Source organism: Egretta garzetta, unplaced genomic scaffold (genome assembly GCF_000687185.1).
Source record: "Egretta garzetta isolate BGI_Z169 unplaced genomic scaffold, ASM68718v1 scaffold663, whole genome shotgun sequence".
Lineage (NCBI taxonomy): Eukaryota > Metazoa > Chordata > Aves > Pelecaniformes > Ardeidae > Egretta > Egretta garzetta.
In genome coordinates, this window is record NW_009259122.1 from 561,148 (window position 1) to 580,814 (window position 19,667).

General features: G+C 47.4%; 2 protein-coding genes across 2 annotated transcripts in view; one reads left to right on the forward strand and one right to left on the reverse strand.

Annotated features, from left to right (window-relative positions):
- The window catches only part of LOC104123299 (guanine nucleotide exchange factor DBS), a 148,961-nt gene that overhangs the window by 38,748 nt on the left and 90,546 nt on the right, over positions 1-19,667 (reverse strand). The window contains exons 16-18 of the mRNA XM_009635536.2: positions 5,231-5,297; positions 3,996-4,111; positions 2,642-2,711 (exon numbers count right to left, since the gene is read on the reverse strand). Of these exons, the coding sequence (XP_009633831.1) occupies positions 2,642-2,711; positions 3,996-4,111; positions 5,231-5,297 (253 nt within the window). The remainder of the gene's footprint in view (positions 1-2,641; positions 2,712-3,995; positions 4,112-5,230; positions 5,298-19,667) is intronic.
- The window catches only part of B3GNT5 (UDP-GlcNAc:betaGal beta-1,3-N-acetylglucosaminyltransferase 5), a 28,127-nt gene continuing 21,337 nt past the window's right edge, over positions 12,878-19,667 (forward strand). The window contains exon 1 of the mRNA XM_035891152.1: positions 12,878-12,914. Coding sequence (XP_035747045.1) covers positions 12,878-12,914 — 37 coding nt within the window. The remainder of the gene's footprint in view (positions 12,915-19,667) is intronic.

Genomic DNA, 19,667 nt, shown 5'->3' on the forward strand with positions numbered 1-19,667 from the left:
TCCCTCTCGCTCCTGATAAAGCACTTGGAGACCCACCCTGGCAGGCGTTCGCACGCGTCCCTCCCCGCTCTGCGCAGATGTGCAGCCCGTGCCACAGCAAGCGGTAAGCAAGGCCAGGCGTCCTGGCGATGGGGTAACGGCTGCCGCGCGGGCTAAGTTGAGCTGGCTTACTTGTAATTCAGGTCATATGACGATCATGCCCTAACACGGTCAGGCAAAGCGGGAGGGAGGACAAGAGGGGCATTTCTGGCTCATCTCTCATCTGATTCCCCTACCATGTTCCAGGAGAGAAGCCAGAGAGGGGAAATAGGCTGGGACTCCAGAGGCTGTCTCTCCCATCACCTGAGAAGCAGGGCTCCCATCCACGGTGCCAGCTAGTGAGGTGGCACTGGTGGAGGCGGGAGAGTGCGTTGGGGACATGGCAAAGGAACGACGGGCGGGGGGGGGGACACACACGACGCGGGTGCCAGGGTGCCCCACTGCAGCTCTCGGGACGCTTCCAAGCAGCTCTGGAATCGGGGCTGAAAAGTCCCAGTGAGATCAGGCAGGGTAATGTTCCTCAAGTATGAATCCGAAAACCAGTCTGTGTCTAACGGCAGGCCCACCACGGTGTTGCGGCAGGACGGCAACGCCCTTGCAGAGAAAGAGAAATGGAGAAGTGAATCTGCAACACCGCGAGTTCCGCCCAGGGCCCGGCATCACCTTGCCGCGCAGCCGTTCGGGCTCCCCCCGTGCCAGCGCAGTCGTCACCGCGAGCCCGAGGCCCCCGCCCAGCGGGAAGACGGAGAGAGCTGCCAGATCCGGGGAGCGCAAGCACACAACCAGGCTGTGTCTGTGCCCCCCGAAGGCGCTCCAACACAAACAGCACGGCTCCGGGCTTTATGTGGCCTCCTCCAAAAACGGAACGTAAGGGCAAGTTCTTGAATCAAAGGTGCTACTGTGTGAGCAGAGACATCTCGGGAGAGAGGCTTTCGCTTTCTCAGCGTGAAATTTGAAATAGGGGGAAAGCAAACGCATGATTTAACCTCGTATGCAATAGTTTCAGCGTCATTTGACCAGGCTGTAGAAACCCATGAGCAAAGGCGACAGAGGGACCAATTTTCTTTCACTTCACACCTGAACCACAGCTTCAGTGCTGCTGCTTTCATTTTGGTAGAATAGGGAGAATTGGGCTCTACAGCTGGTTTTACAGAGAGAGACAGAGGCTACAATATGTAAACACAGAATTTGCACTTTCTGGAGAATTTTAGGATCAATTCTGTATTAAGAATTCCTCTAGCTCCAAATCCAGTGATATTTGCAACACAGAGACTATTTTATGCTTCTTGGATTTCAAAGGTTTGCATTCTTAAAAGACCATTATCCTATTTTGCATAACGATTTCACCACAATATTTTCCTGAGCAGCATCTGAGTCTCAGGATAACGACACATTCCCTCGTGGTGCAATTCGATCAAGCTCTAAATGCTCTGCTGTGAGACAGAAAACAATACGGCGGACTTACAACCACACTTCTACCTGTATGCTGCTCTTCAGCCTGCCAGTTTGTAAACTGGGGGCCCACCCTTTGGAAGCCCCGCCTGTTCCTAATTCCCACTGAAGTCTTGAGAGATGGGGCAGCGCTCAACACCTCTGGCAACCGGGGTGGGTGTGTTCCATCCAAACCCATCTGCATTTCATACCGCACCTTCTTAAAAAGAGGAGGTTGAACACATACCCTGGAGAAGCATCAAGGGTAGGTGTGCTGTCCGGCGGGAGCAGGGGGACCCCTGGCTACAGAGGACAGGACAGATGTTCCCGCGCCTCGTGCCTCTCCCATTCCCCACGCAAAACACGGGATCTTGCCCAAGCAGGTTTGTCAGGCTATGGAAGCGGTAGTGATCCACCAGCAGTTTTCTCCTCCTTGGCAGGGCCCTGAATGGGCGTTACATAAACAAGCACCTTTTGTTCCGCTACAGGAAGCCACGCTAATCCTGAGCTCGCTCTGCTGCAGAGAGCCAACCCTCCCACTTCACACCGGTGGGGAGAATCCCACCTGGCTGGCCAGTGTGGGAACAAGGAGTCGACCTCGCAGGGCCTTACGGGGCCGGTGGGGTTTCACCAGGCACGGACGGTGGTAGACTCTGCTGGACCAGTTTGGGGGCAGTAGGCATCCTGAACGGTGCAGAGCAGAGGGAGCTGAGGCGGGGCAGGAACAGGATGCACCCAGCGCAACCCGCTGTGACACCGCGCGCTGCGTGTTTACAGGAGGGTGCTGCCTGGGTTACACCAGACCGCTGGTATAGATTTGGCTGATATGGACAGCGTGCTGAACACTTGGATCGCTGATACCTTTTTTTTTTTTTACCCAGGGCTTAAAATACACGGGTAAAACACGGTTAGCAGATCTCTTCCTGCCAGTACACCAGCTAAAGGTTCAGATTTCAGAATACACGCTTGTTAACGGTGGCTTAATTTGGCAATAAGGTTGGACTCGATGATCTCAAAGGTCTTTTCCAACCAAAGCGATTCTATGAATGTCTGCTTATGAGAGTTTCCCTCATCCACAAAAGCAATGAGAGTGAAGGATAGGAGTAAATCTGTAAGTACTGCAGGGTAAGACCACAGATGTTCATACCAACCTGTGAAAGGATTTACTTACTCTTTTCAAAAAGCATCGGGCGAGCAGCTCAGGGTTTTCAATACAATTTTCTATCTCCTTAAGGAAAATCCTGAGAGGGAGAAAGGAAAGCAAACAGTAATGTAACATCCCACGCACTGTGTGCTTGCCGCCATGCAAACACAGCTTAAAGCCTACTTTTTTGCAGCAAGAGGATTCAATGGGGCAGGTGACAATTCTGACACAGAAAGAAATACATATTTTAGAAAAGTGGGATGTGGTTCACAGCTGGTTGCCTGAATCACCAATATTATCAAGTTTTCATCTGGTCACGAGCATCTGACAGAGCTGGATCCCCTGGCTGTTGAGATCTGTTGCTGATGTGTAGCCCAAACGCCTGCTTCCCGTTTGATTACAAGGGTTTTTCAGAGCAGCTAGAAAGGACAGAAAAGCTCTGTCAGATGCGGTTGCTTAATCAGCAAGCAGTGAAAGCGCGGGATGCAGCCCGAGGGCTTGCTGCAGCCGCAGTCAGGGAAGCCTCCAGGGAAAGAAAGACCGGGCTTGCAAAGGGAGGGGAACGTCATTCTCCAAATGGAGGACACATTCTTTCACAATAATACCAAAACTGGGAAAGACATTTTCCACTATGTATCAACTGCCCTGGTATAATATCTGAACTTGCAAAAGAGGGATTTTTTTATTTATTTTGTTCAGCTGTCTTTTACATCTTACGGGCAATTATTATCCAAAAGAATTCCTGAATTCTCACTTTGGCTACAGCCAGTTTTACTTAAGCAAGGCTAGGAAAAGCAGGGAGTTTGCAGAAGTAGCCCTAAGCTTTGTGTTTTGAAAGAGGATCAAAAGGAGGTTGATCTCATGGATAGTTGGTACTCTGTAGTTACGGGCATTGGATCACCTTGCCCACAGGGAGGACGAGGCTTCTGGAAAGGTTCATGATCATGCGAGGGATAAAATTCCTTAAGAAAAGTGCCATCAAATATATTATGTCATCTAATGTGACAACAGAAATATGGGACAAATAAGCTGAACATCAGGAAAACTTCCTCGCAGAGGTGTTTTGCCAGAGAAAGATCATCAGGATTTAGTCCTGTGCCATCTACCAGCGTACCAAGGGAGGTGGTAAAACACTCGCCCCAGGGGACATTCAGAGTGGATAATGCCAGGGGAAATCACTAGTAAATGCACAAAAGGGCATAATCTTTCACACATAGATGAGACAGATGATCCCAGAGGTGTTCTCCACACGCGGGTTTTACAGCACACACAGACAGTGGCCACGTGAGGACAACTGCTCCCGTACGCGCGAGTGGGGCAGAGCCCCGCACGAGGGGTGCAGAAACGGCAGCAGCACCCCAGGGTGCAGGACCCCACGTGCCTGTTGTGGAATTCGTAGATTTCTGGGAGGTTCCCAAAAAGAATTTCCTTCTTGTTCTGGAGTGCAGTTGGAATCAGATGTACCAAACTGGGATTGTCCATTTCTGAAGCATACCCCTGCAAAGAGTGGAAAATAAAAGCAAGCTGTTTTTACCAGGGAAGAAGCACTGTGGCTGAGACGCTGAAAAGCCCCAAAGCCTATGTGCTTTTCATTCTCAGCAGAGCATACAAAGGCTTCTCCTATGCCAGCTGCTTCGTTGTTCCCATGAATTTCTGACGCTTCTCATTTTCCCCAGAGCTTTTATCCCCGATAGCTGGGCAAACACATTTTTAACCACAAGTGGACAGACTGCTGGATTAACAAAAAAGATGAAATGATGTCCCGGGGATTCCAAAGCCATTTTGGTCATGTAGGGATGGAGACCGCTAAGTGTGATAGACACATATCCTCCTGCTACACTGCTCCACTGCAGAAGGGTTAGTTTGGATTTATTTCTTCAACTGTGGTATTTGGCTCCATTATTTGGTTGTTTCTTGTAGAAACTGGATTGTGTTTCTTCAGTAAAAACTTTCAGGGAGGAACATTCTGGGTGCAGATTTTAAACTCAAGAGTAATGTATCAACTATCAGAGCTGTCAGCGGCCACAGACCAAACCCAACAAAGAAGCAACCGCATGGCTGTGAAAAGAAACCACCCAGCCCTCCGAGTCCCACCCAAATACAAGCATGGCTGAGCCCTACCCAGCTTCCACCCTCCCGCAGACTAGGGACCTCCAGCTCCCCACATGCGTGAGCTGCTCTTTTCTGTGTTCAGACACTACGAACAGGAGGGGGAAGAGGGCCTGCCTTTTTCTCAGTCATTTTCCAAACCCACATTCACAGAAATTTAGTGCCTGGCCCCTTGGAAAGCCAGGGTGCTGTTTCTGAGGCCCACTGATGATATTTCGAAAAGGCACATTATTAACTATTCCTCTGTCCATAACGTTGAGAACCACGCAACTTTCATCGTGCTGTGGGCTGGGGCCTGAAGAGGTGCCTCGTCCTTTAAGCCCCAAGGAAAGCCGTTCAAAACATCCTTCTCATTTTCCATCTCCAAGGCTGAGCTATCTGGCTAACGGAGCCTGTGTACTCTAAACACGAGGTGGGAGGCGAGAGCGCTCAGCCCGCGAAGGACGTGCCCCCGCAGCGATGACTTAGAGGGTAAGCACCAGAAGTCATCTCAGAAGAGTTTCTTACCTCTATGATACTTTGAAGTTCTTCTACATAAACCCGTTCTGTTTCTATCAGCTCGTTGATTATGTGGCTGAAAGACAAGAAAGGTGGAGAGTTTCAGCGTTTCCCAACAGTTCAGCAAAGCAGACATAAAAGAAAAAGCGGCGTTCTTCGCATATTCCTGTCTATGCCGCTGACCGACTACACAACAAACCTTCCAAAGGTCATTTCTCTGTACTTCAGTACTGTACCCTGCTGATAAGCTTAAAGTCCTAAACATCCCTTGGACTATTTCTTCAGCTCATTTTAAACTTCATCTTGGTTGCCTCTGTCATTTTTATACCTACAAATCTGAATAAAAAGATTAAAAATGCCCCAGAAGGCAAACAAAAAAGATTTGCTCTTCTAATAATAACTAACAATACTCAGCAAAAGGGGATTTTATTTCCCAAGGCTATGTTACATTTCTGGTTTGCTTTCTTCTATAAAAAAAATAAACTGGTGAGTGGGCTTCCTTTCTTTCTTGCAAAAACCAGGCAACAGGATGATGTCAGAAGTCTGAAAACATGAAAGTAAATTAGAGTGAAATATTTATACTATATTTTGGACTTTTCATTTCTAATATTAGCTCAGTGCTCCTGGATAACTTGGACACGTATAGCTTGAAGATGCCTGATCTATTTCATAAAAACGTGAGTGTAACCAATTCACTTTTGGACTAATAACTAATTAGATTTTAAAATAAAATTGCATTAAATCCCTCAACTTTTTTATGCATCAGTTGTCCCATATTCACAAGAAAATGTTCTCTTTAACACTCTTATGAACCAAGTTTTCAGGGTAGCTCTTCCAGAGGTTTGAGCCGTTTCTCCAAGTAGAAGACAACCAATTATTCCTTTCCTGGTCCATGCTTCACGGGAGTCTGTAACCAGGCAGCTGCGTCAAGCAAAGCCCCATCACCAGAAGGGCACTAGGGAGCAATGCCCGGAGGAACTGGAGTGTGGCCGGCCGTAAGCAGCGCACAGCCTGAGGCCAGAGTGGAGTGCAGGCAACGATCGGCACCAACACCAGCGCGTGCGGTTGTTCAGTACCTCCCTGCACGTACGCTGGGGTACGGATGAAATCAGTGATGGCTAGAAAGAAGAAAAATGTCTTATGCTCGGAGACCCTTCTACCTCAGCAGCTACCTGCCACTTGACACATACAGTCAGTGCCATCAATAGCATTCCCTTGGGAACGTGCTCGCCCCAGCCAAAGCCATCATGGTGTGTCGGGAGGGTAGCCTCCACAGTAGATGCCACAGGAACCATGTTTTTTGGCAAAAATACAGATTTCTGCTATTTTGGTAAAAAGCTCTCCAAGAGGCTGGAGGAGATGGAAATCTGCTCTTTGGCTGCCTAGCGGCAGAAGCTTGAAGCGTCTTGGGGCTGCTTTCTAGAGGAAAATACCAAGACTGGAAAGTCACTTCTACCACCCTGCTGGGAAGTTTGCTCTGCTTGTGGTTACCTGGTTGCTATATGTCGCACAACAGCCATGTGGTCAGCCAGAACCCATTAGTCCTTTACATCATGAACCACATTTATACTGTTGCATCCCCTGTAAGGGGATTTTGTCATTCTCTGCATTTTTTAGGATGTCCTTTTGAGATTAATAAATCAATCCCACTTCTGATAAAGCCTCCTTTAAATGCTTTGGCCAGGCATTTGAAAGTAAAATACTCACATTTCAGGCAGCTTGAAATCCAAAAGCACCAACTAAAACCTTACTGGGTTACTAAAACAGAGTCCTCGATTTGCTTCAGATTTACCCAGTCTTTCTCAAGGCAGCATGGTTTTGCAGGCTAGATGGGGACCACTCACCCTGCTCCCACAGGCTGTTACTGCTTTATGGGCCACTGCTCAAGAAACATCATGAGTACTGAGAAAACTAGCCCTTATCTTCAAGCGGCCCATAATGTTTCAGACTTTGTTATAAAATAATTAGGATTTCATACATGCCTTGCCTTAATGCCTTAAGTAAAGGCAAAACTTCAGAGTGCCAACCAGAAGGTAGGGGAACGCGTCAGGGCTGCACCCTGCACACTCCAGAGGTACTGACTCCAATTAGTTACTTCCACGTTGGTCTCAAGTTGAGAAATGCACGCACAGGAAAGCCGCATCCAGCAATACAGGAAAAATGGTGTCACCCTTCACAGCCAAGCAATGCTGTTGAACAAACATGGGTGCAAAGGGATTCTGCAGTGCTGGGCAAAACCTCATAAAGCCACACCGAGCTGGATTCTAACCCATGTAAGAGCTCTGTCCATGTTTCCCTGAATTTGCACACCTTTGAGCTAGAAAATACGTTTGGGGTATGCTCCAAGTACTAGATTACTCCTCATGAGATAGATAGACAGACAGACAGACAGATAGATAGACAGACAGATAGATGGATAGACAGACAGATAGACAGATAGACAGACAGACAGATAGATAAACAGATAGATAGATAGATATACCACTTCAATGCACCTTCATAAGAACTGCACAATCAGTGGCCTAGGGGGCCATTTGTCCAAAAAAATGTTTTACAAACATTAGCACTTGCTTTTACAGCTGATTGAAGCAAATAAAACTTTTATGGTTAAACATGCCTTTCCTTCTAACCGCTATCATCTTGGTGTCAACGACGATGAAACAGGGAAAATCATGATGGCATTCCTTCAGCTCCTGGTTCCAGTTCAAGAGCTTCACATCGCCAAACCATGAATCTGTACGTAAAGGGTCATCATTTCCAATCCTTCTCCCCAGCGAGATACGGGATTTGCTGCCTAAATAAGATTTTCACTGCTCAGGTTCACACTGGGATGTGTGAGGTGAAGGGACGGGGGGGAGCTCTTCCACACTCCATTGTTCCTTCACCGCAGAAGCGTTTGACAAGAACGTGAGGTTTGGATGGCAGCGGTCCAAAGACGACAAAACTCTGATTTGGCTGAAGTTTATGGGCAGCTCTCACGAGGACAGCTCCTCGCCAGGATCGTTCCCAAGTGAGCAGGCCATCTCAGCACGGACAGTGCAGGATTAGGCAGCTGACCTGAAGGTCTGACGTTTCCATGGAGCCTGAGAAATCCCTGAGATCCTACCTGCAGGCACCCCTGTTGCCAGTAAACCTCCACTCCACTGGAGTATACTTGCTCCTTCCCCACAGAAACAAGGAGACTCACCAAATCAGAAGAGTTCCAAAGGGAATATTCTGGTCCCAATGATATCTGACCCACTAGCCTTCCTGGTGTGACAGGGAACACTCTTCAGGCCAGTGTTCCCTCCACGTCCTAGCAGAGGCGGCTCGGCCAGCGCGGGCCTGGCAAGGCGCCCGGTACGGCAGGGCCCTCGCCGCCACCGCGGCTTGGCAGAGTTAGGATGTGGCTGTGGCAGGCAGAGACCACCCACAGGCCCACGGATGTGGTGCTGTCAGACGTTCCTCCCGCAAAGGAAACTTCTTCTTATGGGAAACAGTTAAAATGCATGAACTAGCGCACATTTCTTTGAATTATTGATCTGGGTTGCACTAAGGCCACGTCTCCCACCAGTTTCCTTTGGGCAGGTTGTTCTTGCTTTGGCAAACATGACATCTTGTGGCCCTGCAGCACTACTAAGATCTCGCACATTGGGCCAGTTTCCACCCGAAATGACTCCTAGCTTTGAGAGGCCCTGCAGTGCCAGCAGAATAAGGGGGGTAAGAAAGCAGAAAGTAACAGGAAAACTATTTCTGCTCTGTCCTAGGTGCTCTCTTTGACTTCTGGCAAGTGAGTCGTGCCATGCTGAAGTGAAGATTGCATAAAGGATTATCCGCAACAGGGGTGAGAAAGTAGGAGCTGCAACAGAAAGCAAAGCACCGAAGTTAACTGGCATTAATTAGCACGCTTCTCTTGCAGTGGTGACTTTCTCTCTCTGTCACTGCCTGTACTGACATTTAGACCCATTTAGACCCAACTCATATTGCCTCGGACCGTGCAAAGAGCAGCTAGCCATGCTGTTAACCCAGCACAAACGAACGCCGCGCTGCGCTGCCTCGTTGCAGCAGAACCTTGCCAGTTTGCACGAGCTGGCTGCTCCTGGTAACTGAGCACGCTCCTAGGAAGGTCCTCGCCACAGTGACCCCCAGGAAGACAAGCACCAGCCCATTAAACAGTAACAGTTCCTCCTTCTCCCCTGGTAAGAGAAGAAGGAAGAGTAGCTGAGGGGCTGGCCCAGCTCCCCCGGTGTCAGCTCCCGGCGCACTTCTGCATCGCAGCCGCCCTGCTGGGAGCCGCCTCAGACCACTCCTCTGCTGTGGTGTCTGCTACCTCAACAGCCCTGTCAAACCTAATGGGGAACATAACCAGAGATCCTATCTAGAGACTACCAGCACCCGTTCGTGCCTCCACTGGCTAAACCTCAATGGCTTTTTGCTCATATGGTTCCCATTTGCGCATCCGGCTCAAACGGCAACATGAAGCTAACTGGGAATTTCTGTTTCCATAACTGTGTCCAAACTCATTCGCCCACTTCCATCCACAGACTTTGTCTCCACGCCAGAATTTGCTATCACAGGTGCCTGTCCTGACACGGAGCCTTTTCCCAGAAGAGAAATTCAAGCCATTGAATAGAATTAAACCAGTGAGCTTTTAAAAAATAAAACCAACAAAACCTAACCCGTAGATCGTAACTGGTGCTTCAAAATTATTATGCTGCAGAAAAGCAGTCTGCATGACTGATGTGGAGCCAGCAAAGGTGGCACCCGTGCGTGGGTGCTCCCTATCTGTCTTGCAAAAACACACGGTGCCTGGAAGATGAAAAGTTAATATTTGCAACAGCTGAAACAGCAGAATACCAGTGTGTGAGAGCAAAATACTCCATGGTAGTTATTAAATTAGTAAAAATAAAATAAAAATCACCTTTATAAATATATCTAATTTAGATAGAGATCTACTTAAATTGAAAATACCAGCTTTTAAAATACCTGAGGCTTCAAAAACAAGAGAAAGGAGTAAATGGAACCGTGTGCAGTGCCACGGAAACATTTACTGGCTTGAAAAAGTGAGCGCAGTGGTGAAGACCTTCTTGGCCCGGCCCAGCACCCTGGCGCGTCTGAAGTGTTGTCAGATTTCTATTTCTGAATGTAAAGAAAATGTAACAAAATCATATTTTTTGCAAAGGTATCTCCTTTGTAGGTAGCAGTGGCGAAAATCTCACTGCCCCAGTGGAAACGGAATCAGCAATAAGTAGCACATCCCGTTTTGAACTAGAAATTGCTACAAGAGATTCTAAGACTGGTCTAATCGTGAAATCTCAAAATGATCTCCATACTATGGATTCAAAAGAAATGACAGCATGTCAGCTGCTATGCAGAGGAAACTTCCATTCCACCTACACAGCTGCTTTTAAGAGGATTTTTTTAAATTTCTCACAGCGCTAAAAGTGCCTTTCCCAGCTGAAGAGTACTCTCAGCTGAGATTGCACAACAGCTCAACTGAAATGTAAGCAATGAGTCAGTTGCCGTACTTCACCTCCTAAAGTGGAATGGAAGATCATTCTGGATGTAAGAACATTTGTTTGAATGGAACTTTATATTTGTTAGTTGATACAGAAACCAATTCTGATTTCTCTGACACATACTCCTTTTTTTTTTCCAAATGAAAGAGTGCAATGCCTTGAAATAACAGCACATCAGGGCTGCACATGAACCTCCACTAACTTTGAGGAGCACGAGGGATTTAGCTAACATGCCCCATCTCATCGAAAATCAGTGCCCCTTAGTGATGATGCTGTGCCTGCCTGCCTAGGCGATCTTGCCCTGCTGCAACGGCAGATGGATTTGCTCAAGCGACTACGGAAGTTCGTCGGAGCAGAAGGACTGCACCTTTGTTAGAAATACATTTCACCTCCAAAGTCACCATTCTGCCGCTTCTGAAATGATCCAATCTCTTCACGTGTAAGGGATTGTCCCACATTCATTGTTCCCAAAACAAATTACCTTGAGGAAATATTTTTATATATCTTAATTAGTTGACCTATATTATAGGAACCAGAACATAGCTGTTAATGGAGAGGCAAATTAATTAAATCACCTACAGGGAGGAATAACACAAATCAAGGACTGGGAGTCAAGCAAGAGCTGTTTCTCATCTCCGCTGCGCATCCACACTGAGATGATGCAGCTCTGTGCACACATCTGAGCCAGCCTTCGACAGCGCGGGTGCTGCACACTGGCCCGTACTGGGGGCCAAAATAACGTGCCAGGTGGCTGGGCAAATGCTTGCCGGGTATCCACATGTGTGAGCTACCCACCGGGCCCACCTTGGGATCCTGCTCTTTGCGGCTGCACCATCTCTGTTTGATGATAAAGATCTATTTAGCATTATGGTATCGGGGTAATCACCATAAACAGCACGGAGTAATCAATTAGCTAAAAGCAGGTGAATAATTTATAGATCACATTTGCTACTAATGGAACTGCTACGTGGTGTTAGTACTGGGCCGCATTTCGGCAGACTGTAGGCGGCTGCTGGCAGATCGCTGTCCGCACAAGCCACCCGGCACGCACACGCTTGTGAAACACCCGTGCGACCTGGCCCTCCCTACGGCTGAGACCTCCTCCTCACTCCTGGGCATTGCCTGCTTGAGATCACGAGTACTTACAGAGAGGCCACAGAATGAATTCAGTGACTCAAATGTCAGTATTCTTCCTTAGAAGTATTATCGAATCAAAAGCAAACCTTCTGATTTCTTAGGGCCAGGCAGACCTAGCACAGCTGGACCTCTCACTTACTACAGCGCCGTTCATTGCATAAAGAACTTGAAGTGGGGGCAGAGGCGAAAGAAGTAATTCTTCACAACACTTGCCTAGGAATGGATTTGATCTGCTAAACTGAAGTCATTATGGGCCCTCAAGTTTACCAGCCCACAAAGGAAGCTCACTGCTTTTTAAAATAAAAAAAGATATACATATACATCTAAAGATAAAATGAAGGTTATTAATGCACTCATGTTGAGATTTACCCTCTTACTCGTTTCTAGCTAGTAAGGACTAGCACATACAGTCACAGATTACATTCAAAAGACAAGACTTCTAAAATAAAGCACTCTAGATGTCACATGTCCTATCAGAGTGGGGAATTCACAGGGCTCCCGTGTCCTGGAAGCCATGGCCTTCCTGGATGCTTTTTTCTTAGAAGTTGGAAATAGAGCAGGTGAAAGATAGCTAAGTATGTAACACCTTCCGACTTTTGCAAAAACTATTTAACCGCTTTTTTCTATGCTCAACCTGACTTTTGAGACAGAAACTACTTTCAGTGTACATACAGTATATGTTTTCCATTCCTTTGCAGACACGATATAATGATATCCAAACACCACTTGACCTCGTTGAGCAAGAAATCTGATAAAGGCTGATAGAGGCTGATAAATAAAGGCAAGAAATGATAAAGGCTGACAGTGCTGTGGATTTTCCCACACAGAGTGGTAAAGCATGATGCTTGAAAAAGGGCTTTTTTAACAAAAGCAAAAGTTACAGGGGTAGAAACCTAAAACTTTCGACAGACAAACTAACAAAATAAAATCCAAAACTAGGTTAAAGGAAGCTTAATGGGAACTATCTATACTGAAAATTCATGCTGACTACCAGAGCTCAGGCTCTACATAAATGTGAAACATGCCGACAGACTCTCCAAAATTCTGTGTGATCTCAGGTGGGTATCCTCGCCGGGCTGGTGTGACAGAGAAGAGCTTAGGCACGTGCGACTCCGCTCCGTACAGACCCCTACACCACCCGATCTCCCCCAGAGCACCTCTGCTGGGTGGGGCGACCACATCCCTCACGCCCGTGGTACCCACACGTCCTCATCCTGGCAAGGACCTGTTGTACCCTGCAGAGCCATTTGGGAACTGGGACAGAGAAGCTGAACACGAAACTCGTGTTCACTTCATGCAAATGGCAACACAAACCCTATCCTGAAGGGCCCACAGCTGGAGGAAGAGGAGAGCTCCGTTGATTCTTGTAGCAGAGCTGCTCTTGACAGCGTTGTTCTGCGAGACTTTGGAAGGCCATTTAGGTAGAATGAGGAATTAGGTTTTTTATTAAAATTAATAATACCTCATTTTACAGACAGCCCTGAGTTTACGTTGGAGAGGGCAGACCAGAGAAGTGCACGCTGCACTTGGAAGGGTGGGGATGGATTTGATGAAGATGCCCAGTTCCTGTGTGGGTTTGTGTTTCGGTCTGAGATGCGACCCTAAGGAAACTCCATCCTGCAAAATCCGCTTCTCCCTATGACAGGACATAGCATTGTGCCAAACTTAGAATCTATGAGCTTTGGTAGATCTTTTGGATGCTTTTAAATGTCTTCAGGAATCATTATCCTGTGGGGCGTGGGGGAAATAAACCAGGTGGGAAAGAAAATCCTGATGAGCTAAAATGGAGTTCATGGGAGCAGCTGGAACACACATCCTGCTTTAATCTCTTCTTGGCACGTTTCCACCAGCGAGCTGTGAACTGCTAGGGCTGAGGAGCACATGCATCCTTTTCTGTGCGTGTGTCACCTCCTCCGCAGCGGTACTCCGGGGCCGAGGGGCAGGCGAGGATGACACCCCCTGCAGTACCACGCTCCACCAGCAGTGACTGGGGATCACAGCTCTTAGCAACACCTACACACATTTACTGAGCTGTACTTCAGACAACCCTCTCTACCATACCTCTGGAACGCAGCTTGCAGAATTTAATGATGAGCTTAAAGAGAGAGGGAGAGACGCTGTCTGCTGGAAGATACTCCAAACTCAGAAAGCACCTTTAGAGAACTGTGGGATAGATTCTAGCTGGAGAATGTGCTCAGAGGGCCACTCTACAGACAACTTTCACAATAGCAGATTGCAAGAAACCGGGAGGGTATCACCCAGTATTTGGGTCACAGCACTACACCCATTTCTCGCCTTTTTCCCTAAGCAGCTGCTGATGGCCAACGTCCGAGACAACGGGACGGGACGGGCAGATTTCTGGGCTCACCCACTGACTGCCATTCCTCCGCTTTTTCCCCCGGAAGAACAGGAAGGTTGGTTTACCCATCTCAGTGGCTGTTCAGGTCTTACACAAGCCTTGCCTATGTGGGAGACGTCTAGTTTGCCACCTCAGCGATGTGTTTAGAATTGGGGCTGGGTGCAATTGCAATGGCGACTGGAGGAGGGAAGAGCACGCTGTACCGGGCAGAGCCATTACAGAGCGTGGAGCTCCTGGTGTCCCCTACCCACGCAGCAGGTCTGGCCTGAGGGTGCCAGTGGGGGAGCCTGCACAGATGAACAGAACCTGTGCATTCTTACCAAGAATAGCATGCTCGCTGCCACGTTATTTAGCTCTGATTCAGGTCAGATGCCATAAAGGCAAGACTGTCCACACCAGTTTGTCCAACATGTCTATTAACCAGGCAACAGCACCTGAAGACAGGTTTGCAGTAGCTAGAAATGCAATAAAGCCTCAGTGCCTTCAAACTAGAGGCTACAGAGAACAATCAGCAACGGGGTACTGAATAGTACAGATACGCACGGGACCTTGGCAGGGTCTGCAGAGGAGTGATACTACATAGACAAGTGATACTACATAGAACAGAATTCCTGTTTAGGCTCATAAGAGGAAAGAAGGTTCCTGCTGGATGAAAAAAATGTAAGCAAATTCTCAGAAGTAAGTATAGCATCCTAAACACAAGCATGTCACAAATCTTCCAAACCCAGTCATTGTATTCCCGGTTAACAACCAGCTTGTTAAATGCAGGAAGCAATGCCGGCGGTAATTTACTGAACAGGGCAATTGATAAATCACTGCTCCGTTGCACCACAAGCTCCACAGGACCGAGTGACCTCCCATCTGCTAAGTCCCATCCGCCACTATCCTGCAAACCATGAGTTATCTAGCTCAGCCCAGCGTGGGTGCAAGGCACGGACATCGCGACCAGGCAACATGACATGCTCCTTGTGCTGCTGTAAGTGACACCGTGAAGTGCTCAGCGCTCCTCCGTGAGCTAACTGACATACAAGGGATGCATGTTTCTAACTTCAGCTTAAAACCAGATTTCATTGGAACTGGTGTAAACGTGCATGGGCAGGACAGGTATGCCACCCCGAAAGCATGACTGCTCCCAGTTTGTTTCTTAGCCTGGAGACTGTCACTGTCCTGCCCTTTAAAGAGAAAGCAGCACCACCTGAACTGAGGTGGTATAAAATCATAGCAGCACCTCTCCTTCTCCTTCCCCATCCATCAGCTTGGCAGTGACAGCAGGGCTGAATAACATCCTCTGTTCCTTAGCTTGTGCCTGTGCTGCCTGGGACTTCTAGGTGTCCTTCACACAAATACAGAACGGCCAAAGACCGTCAACCCTCTATGTCAGAGCAAAGCAAGGCGTTTATGGAGAGCTGATATAGCTGCCGCCAGGGGGGAAACAAACACAGGAGCCTTCAGGCCCACATGCGCTTCTTCTGACAAGATGCATCCGATCCTAGGCCAACACAAAGCAGTCTTTATCTGCATATGCTCTATAAACCCTGAGATGGACCAGGGCTGGGAGAGGGCAGGACTCTAGTAAAGCCCTGGATGGGCATAGCAAGTAGCCATCCAACAGATGATGCAGGCTGCTCCCCTTGACTACGTCCTTGCTGAGGTTTCCAACGCTTTTTCAAGCGGAGCACACACATTCCTGTAACACAAGGCAAGACAGAAGATCCTGGGATCCTAATCTCCCATGTGCCTAAAGCAACCCAACCACCCAGTACGTGCTCACGGCCAGCTGCATTCCAGGAGCCAGCCCAGAGCCAGCAGGCAGCAGCAGAACTGCACAGAAAACAAGTTGGGGAATTCCTGGAATTTCTGAAGAGTATTAAAATAACCTTATTATCCAATAGCAAGCAGATATGAGAGATAATAGCAGAGGTGGCTGCTTATCCCTCCTTGATACTTAAGTGCAATTTTTGTAAGAAAGCATGCGAATGTTGAGAGTGTTTATTTCAGCTTTTCTCTACCTCCCAGATTCCTTGGGAGCAAGGACAGAAGGACTTCAGGAAGCCTCCAGAATGCTCAGTAAGCCACTGTATTGTAACAATAAGGTTTTTTTTCTCCTGTTCATAATAATTTTCCCAGAACTATTTGGATCTACAGTAGGAATACATCTCCTCTTGCTGTTTTACACACACATCTATCAGCAGCAAGATCTCCCTACATGGCAGCATACAATTCACTTCAAAGATCTTCCCAGCCCTTTAGGCTGCAATTAGACTTGGAAGCACCGGAGCCAATCTGCCCAACGGGAAACTTCTCTGAAAACAAAGATTTGTAAAGGTCGAAGGAGATGATGGCAAACAAGAAATGGCTAGTGGCTTCTCGAAATTTCTCCTGCTGTTGCTCTTTCATTAAGTCTGTTGAAGGAAAATAGTTTTCTGTGCCTAACAAAAAGGCAAGAACACGATTTCTCTTCTAAGATGTAGGCTCCATGTTCTTCCCTTCTACCAGCTGGAAGTTTTTATGAGTCTAGAAATAAGACTGGAAAGACACGCTGTTGGGGTTCTACTGTAACACTTGTGTATGTCTCAACCACTCACCAAACCCACCTTACCTCAATTGTAATAGAAATCTGTATTATATTATATTAATTATACTATAGTGTGACATTTGTTACATCTGGCATTTACAGAGCGCTTTTGGGGTTGTTCAGTCTGAGAAAGAGAAGGCTCTAGGGAGACCTTACTAGGGCCTTTCAAAATATAAAGGGGGCTTATAAGAAAGAGACATTTACCAAGGCCAGTAGTGACAGGACAAGGGGCAACAGTTTTAAACTGGAAGAGGGTAGACTTAGATTGGACATAAAGAAGAAATTTTTTATGATGAGGGTGGTGAAACACTGGAACGAGTTGCCCAGAGAAGCTGTGGAGGCACCATCACTGGAAGTGTTCAAGGTCAGGTTGGATACTTTGAGCAACCACCTCTAGTGAAATGTCCCTGGCCCTGGCAGAGGGGGGTGGACTGGATGATCTTTGGGTCCGTTCCAACCCAAACCACTCTATGATTCTATGATTTAACTCTGCCTTCTGTAGAAGCTCTGCATCTTTGGCCAATAGCTAATAAAATCAGGGATCTTCGTTCCTCTCTCCTGCCAGATGCAGCTCTGATGCCTACAAGAAGCACTTGGACACCAAAGCTTTTCGGAGCACTCCCTGAGCTACCAGTATTTGTGACACCAGTCCACACCTCAACTTAGCAATTCCCAGACCTAACGTCAGGGCAACTTTGCTATTGCCGATTTAGAATAGGGCTCCAGCACAATGTTCTCATTCTGTAAATAGCTTCTAATTTTTTACCCAGGGCAGAAGTGCCGTCCTGTTCTACCCACTCACCCTGACGATTCAGTGATGCGTTTAGTTATTCTCACGTTCAGAGTGACGCAGACTGATTTATGAAGCTCCCCAGTCCCTGTTAGATCAGTAACACTGAGGGTAGGCCCGACCCAGATATTAAGATATGCTGAATTTAAAGGTCTCTTAAATTTAAATCATATCCAAGTCTGCAGCTGGAACCTGTCATTTAAGGGTACAAACACCTTCAGGCACAGACCCGCAGGCTGCACGCTCCAGGATGAGAGTTTGCCAAGTGGCTGCTAGCGTGCAGAAGCGATGCCAGATGCTCCACAGACTTCCTCATCATGTAAAGCAAACTTTATGTGCATGTTCAGAGGATGAACAACGAGTTTGGACTGTGCACATGCCTGGAGACTATTTTGCGTGTACACAGAAGTGCTCCATGCATACGTGATAGCTAGGGCCATCCCATATTTTTAAACTTGACATTTAAATCCCATAGATGATATGTCAGCATCCAAACCCTACAGCTGGTCATTCATGAAGTTAATTCTGTCTCAATATAAGCTCTAGGAGAGCTTACAGTCTCATGAGAATTTAATTCAGAAAGCAGGGATTATGCTGCTTACATGGCATGCCACCTCTGAGTACAAAACCACTGATGCCTTGCAATTTTCCAGCCTATTATTCAGTAGTAATAGACAGAAATGAAAATTAGACCCAAGTCACGCTACTGTAACTCCTGCCACTGCACATCTAGCACAATTTACATGTTGCTGGCCCTTTAAGTGATCACTGTCAAGGCCACACTGACAGCCTGTGGATAATACCAATACCCCCTGCAAGATCTGGGGGTCACCTCATGAAAAAGAGTTAAGCTGTGCTCAGGAAGCCCAGGAGCAGATCTCATGCTTTGGTGTTTTTAAAGAGAAGCACTAACGTTGACTAACGAGGTCTCCCAGCACTTGTCGCAAGGTAGACTAGAAAAATGATGGGGGAATCGGATCCAAAGCCAACCAACCAGAAAGTACTCCAAATTCACAGTACATTCAGATCTGATGGAGATCAATATCAACGGTTTGGATGCAGTTTCTTGATCAGTTTATCCACTCCATAACTGCGAAGGAACAAATACGCACCTTCGCGTGCTCCCAGTCTGTCCCCTCCCTTGCATCTGACAGTGATTGTGCACCAGCATGGACACGGCGATAAGCTGGTGAGCCAGATGCTGACCCAACTCACAATTAGCCTCACAAAAATTACAAAAGCCATGCTAGCCGCACAGTTGCAGCTGTAAAGGGGACACAAATGGACTCCATGGCGTGGGTGTAGGGGAGAAAGAGGAAGAAAGGACAGCAGCAGGCCTAAATGAACTTCAGACTAATTGTGAAACTGCCATCAGAGCAGACCTATGAATCAGATTTCCTTTCATAAAATGATACCACAGAACATCTGACCAAATCAGCTCCCCATAATAAGATTTGAACATAAATTGCAAAATACCACTGCAATACAGTTAATGCCTGTAAGATACCGAGGAGTGCAGCAGTTAGGGCTCCAAGCCAGGTCAGCTTGCTACAGAAACATCCATAGAGGCTGCCTACAGCCGCCCATGTATCGAACGAGAAAGGGCTGCCCTCCTTGCGATTTTATGAGGGATCCCCGCCTGGTTCATACTCACAGTCCAAGCTCATTGTCATGTGGTTGTGAAAGACTGACAGATTTCTCATACAAGAAACATCTCATGGATGCACAGAAAGACTTGAAAATGCAAACCAAAAGGCTCTCAGAACATCACAAGACACTTGCAGAGGCCACCTGATAGTAAGGGCAATGAGAGTCCAAAATTACGGTTTTTGCCTGGGGGGTGCTGGTTTGGCTTCTCAAACAGAACTGCGCGTCTGCATTTAAAAATCCTCTTTATATATGCAGGCTTCTGTGTTACTTTTTCTTTTCGAGAAACAAATGGCTTTAGGGAAATTCCCTCCCACCTCCCTCTCCCGCTAGGCGAGACCAGCTAAAAGGACGTTGCTTGTACCAAGAGTAGGGAACAACAGCAGCAGAGCAGCTTAACACCAACCGGCAGGAATTGCAATACAATACAAAATTGTCAC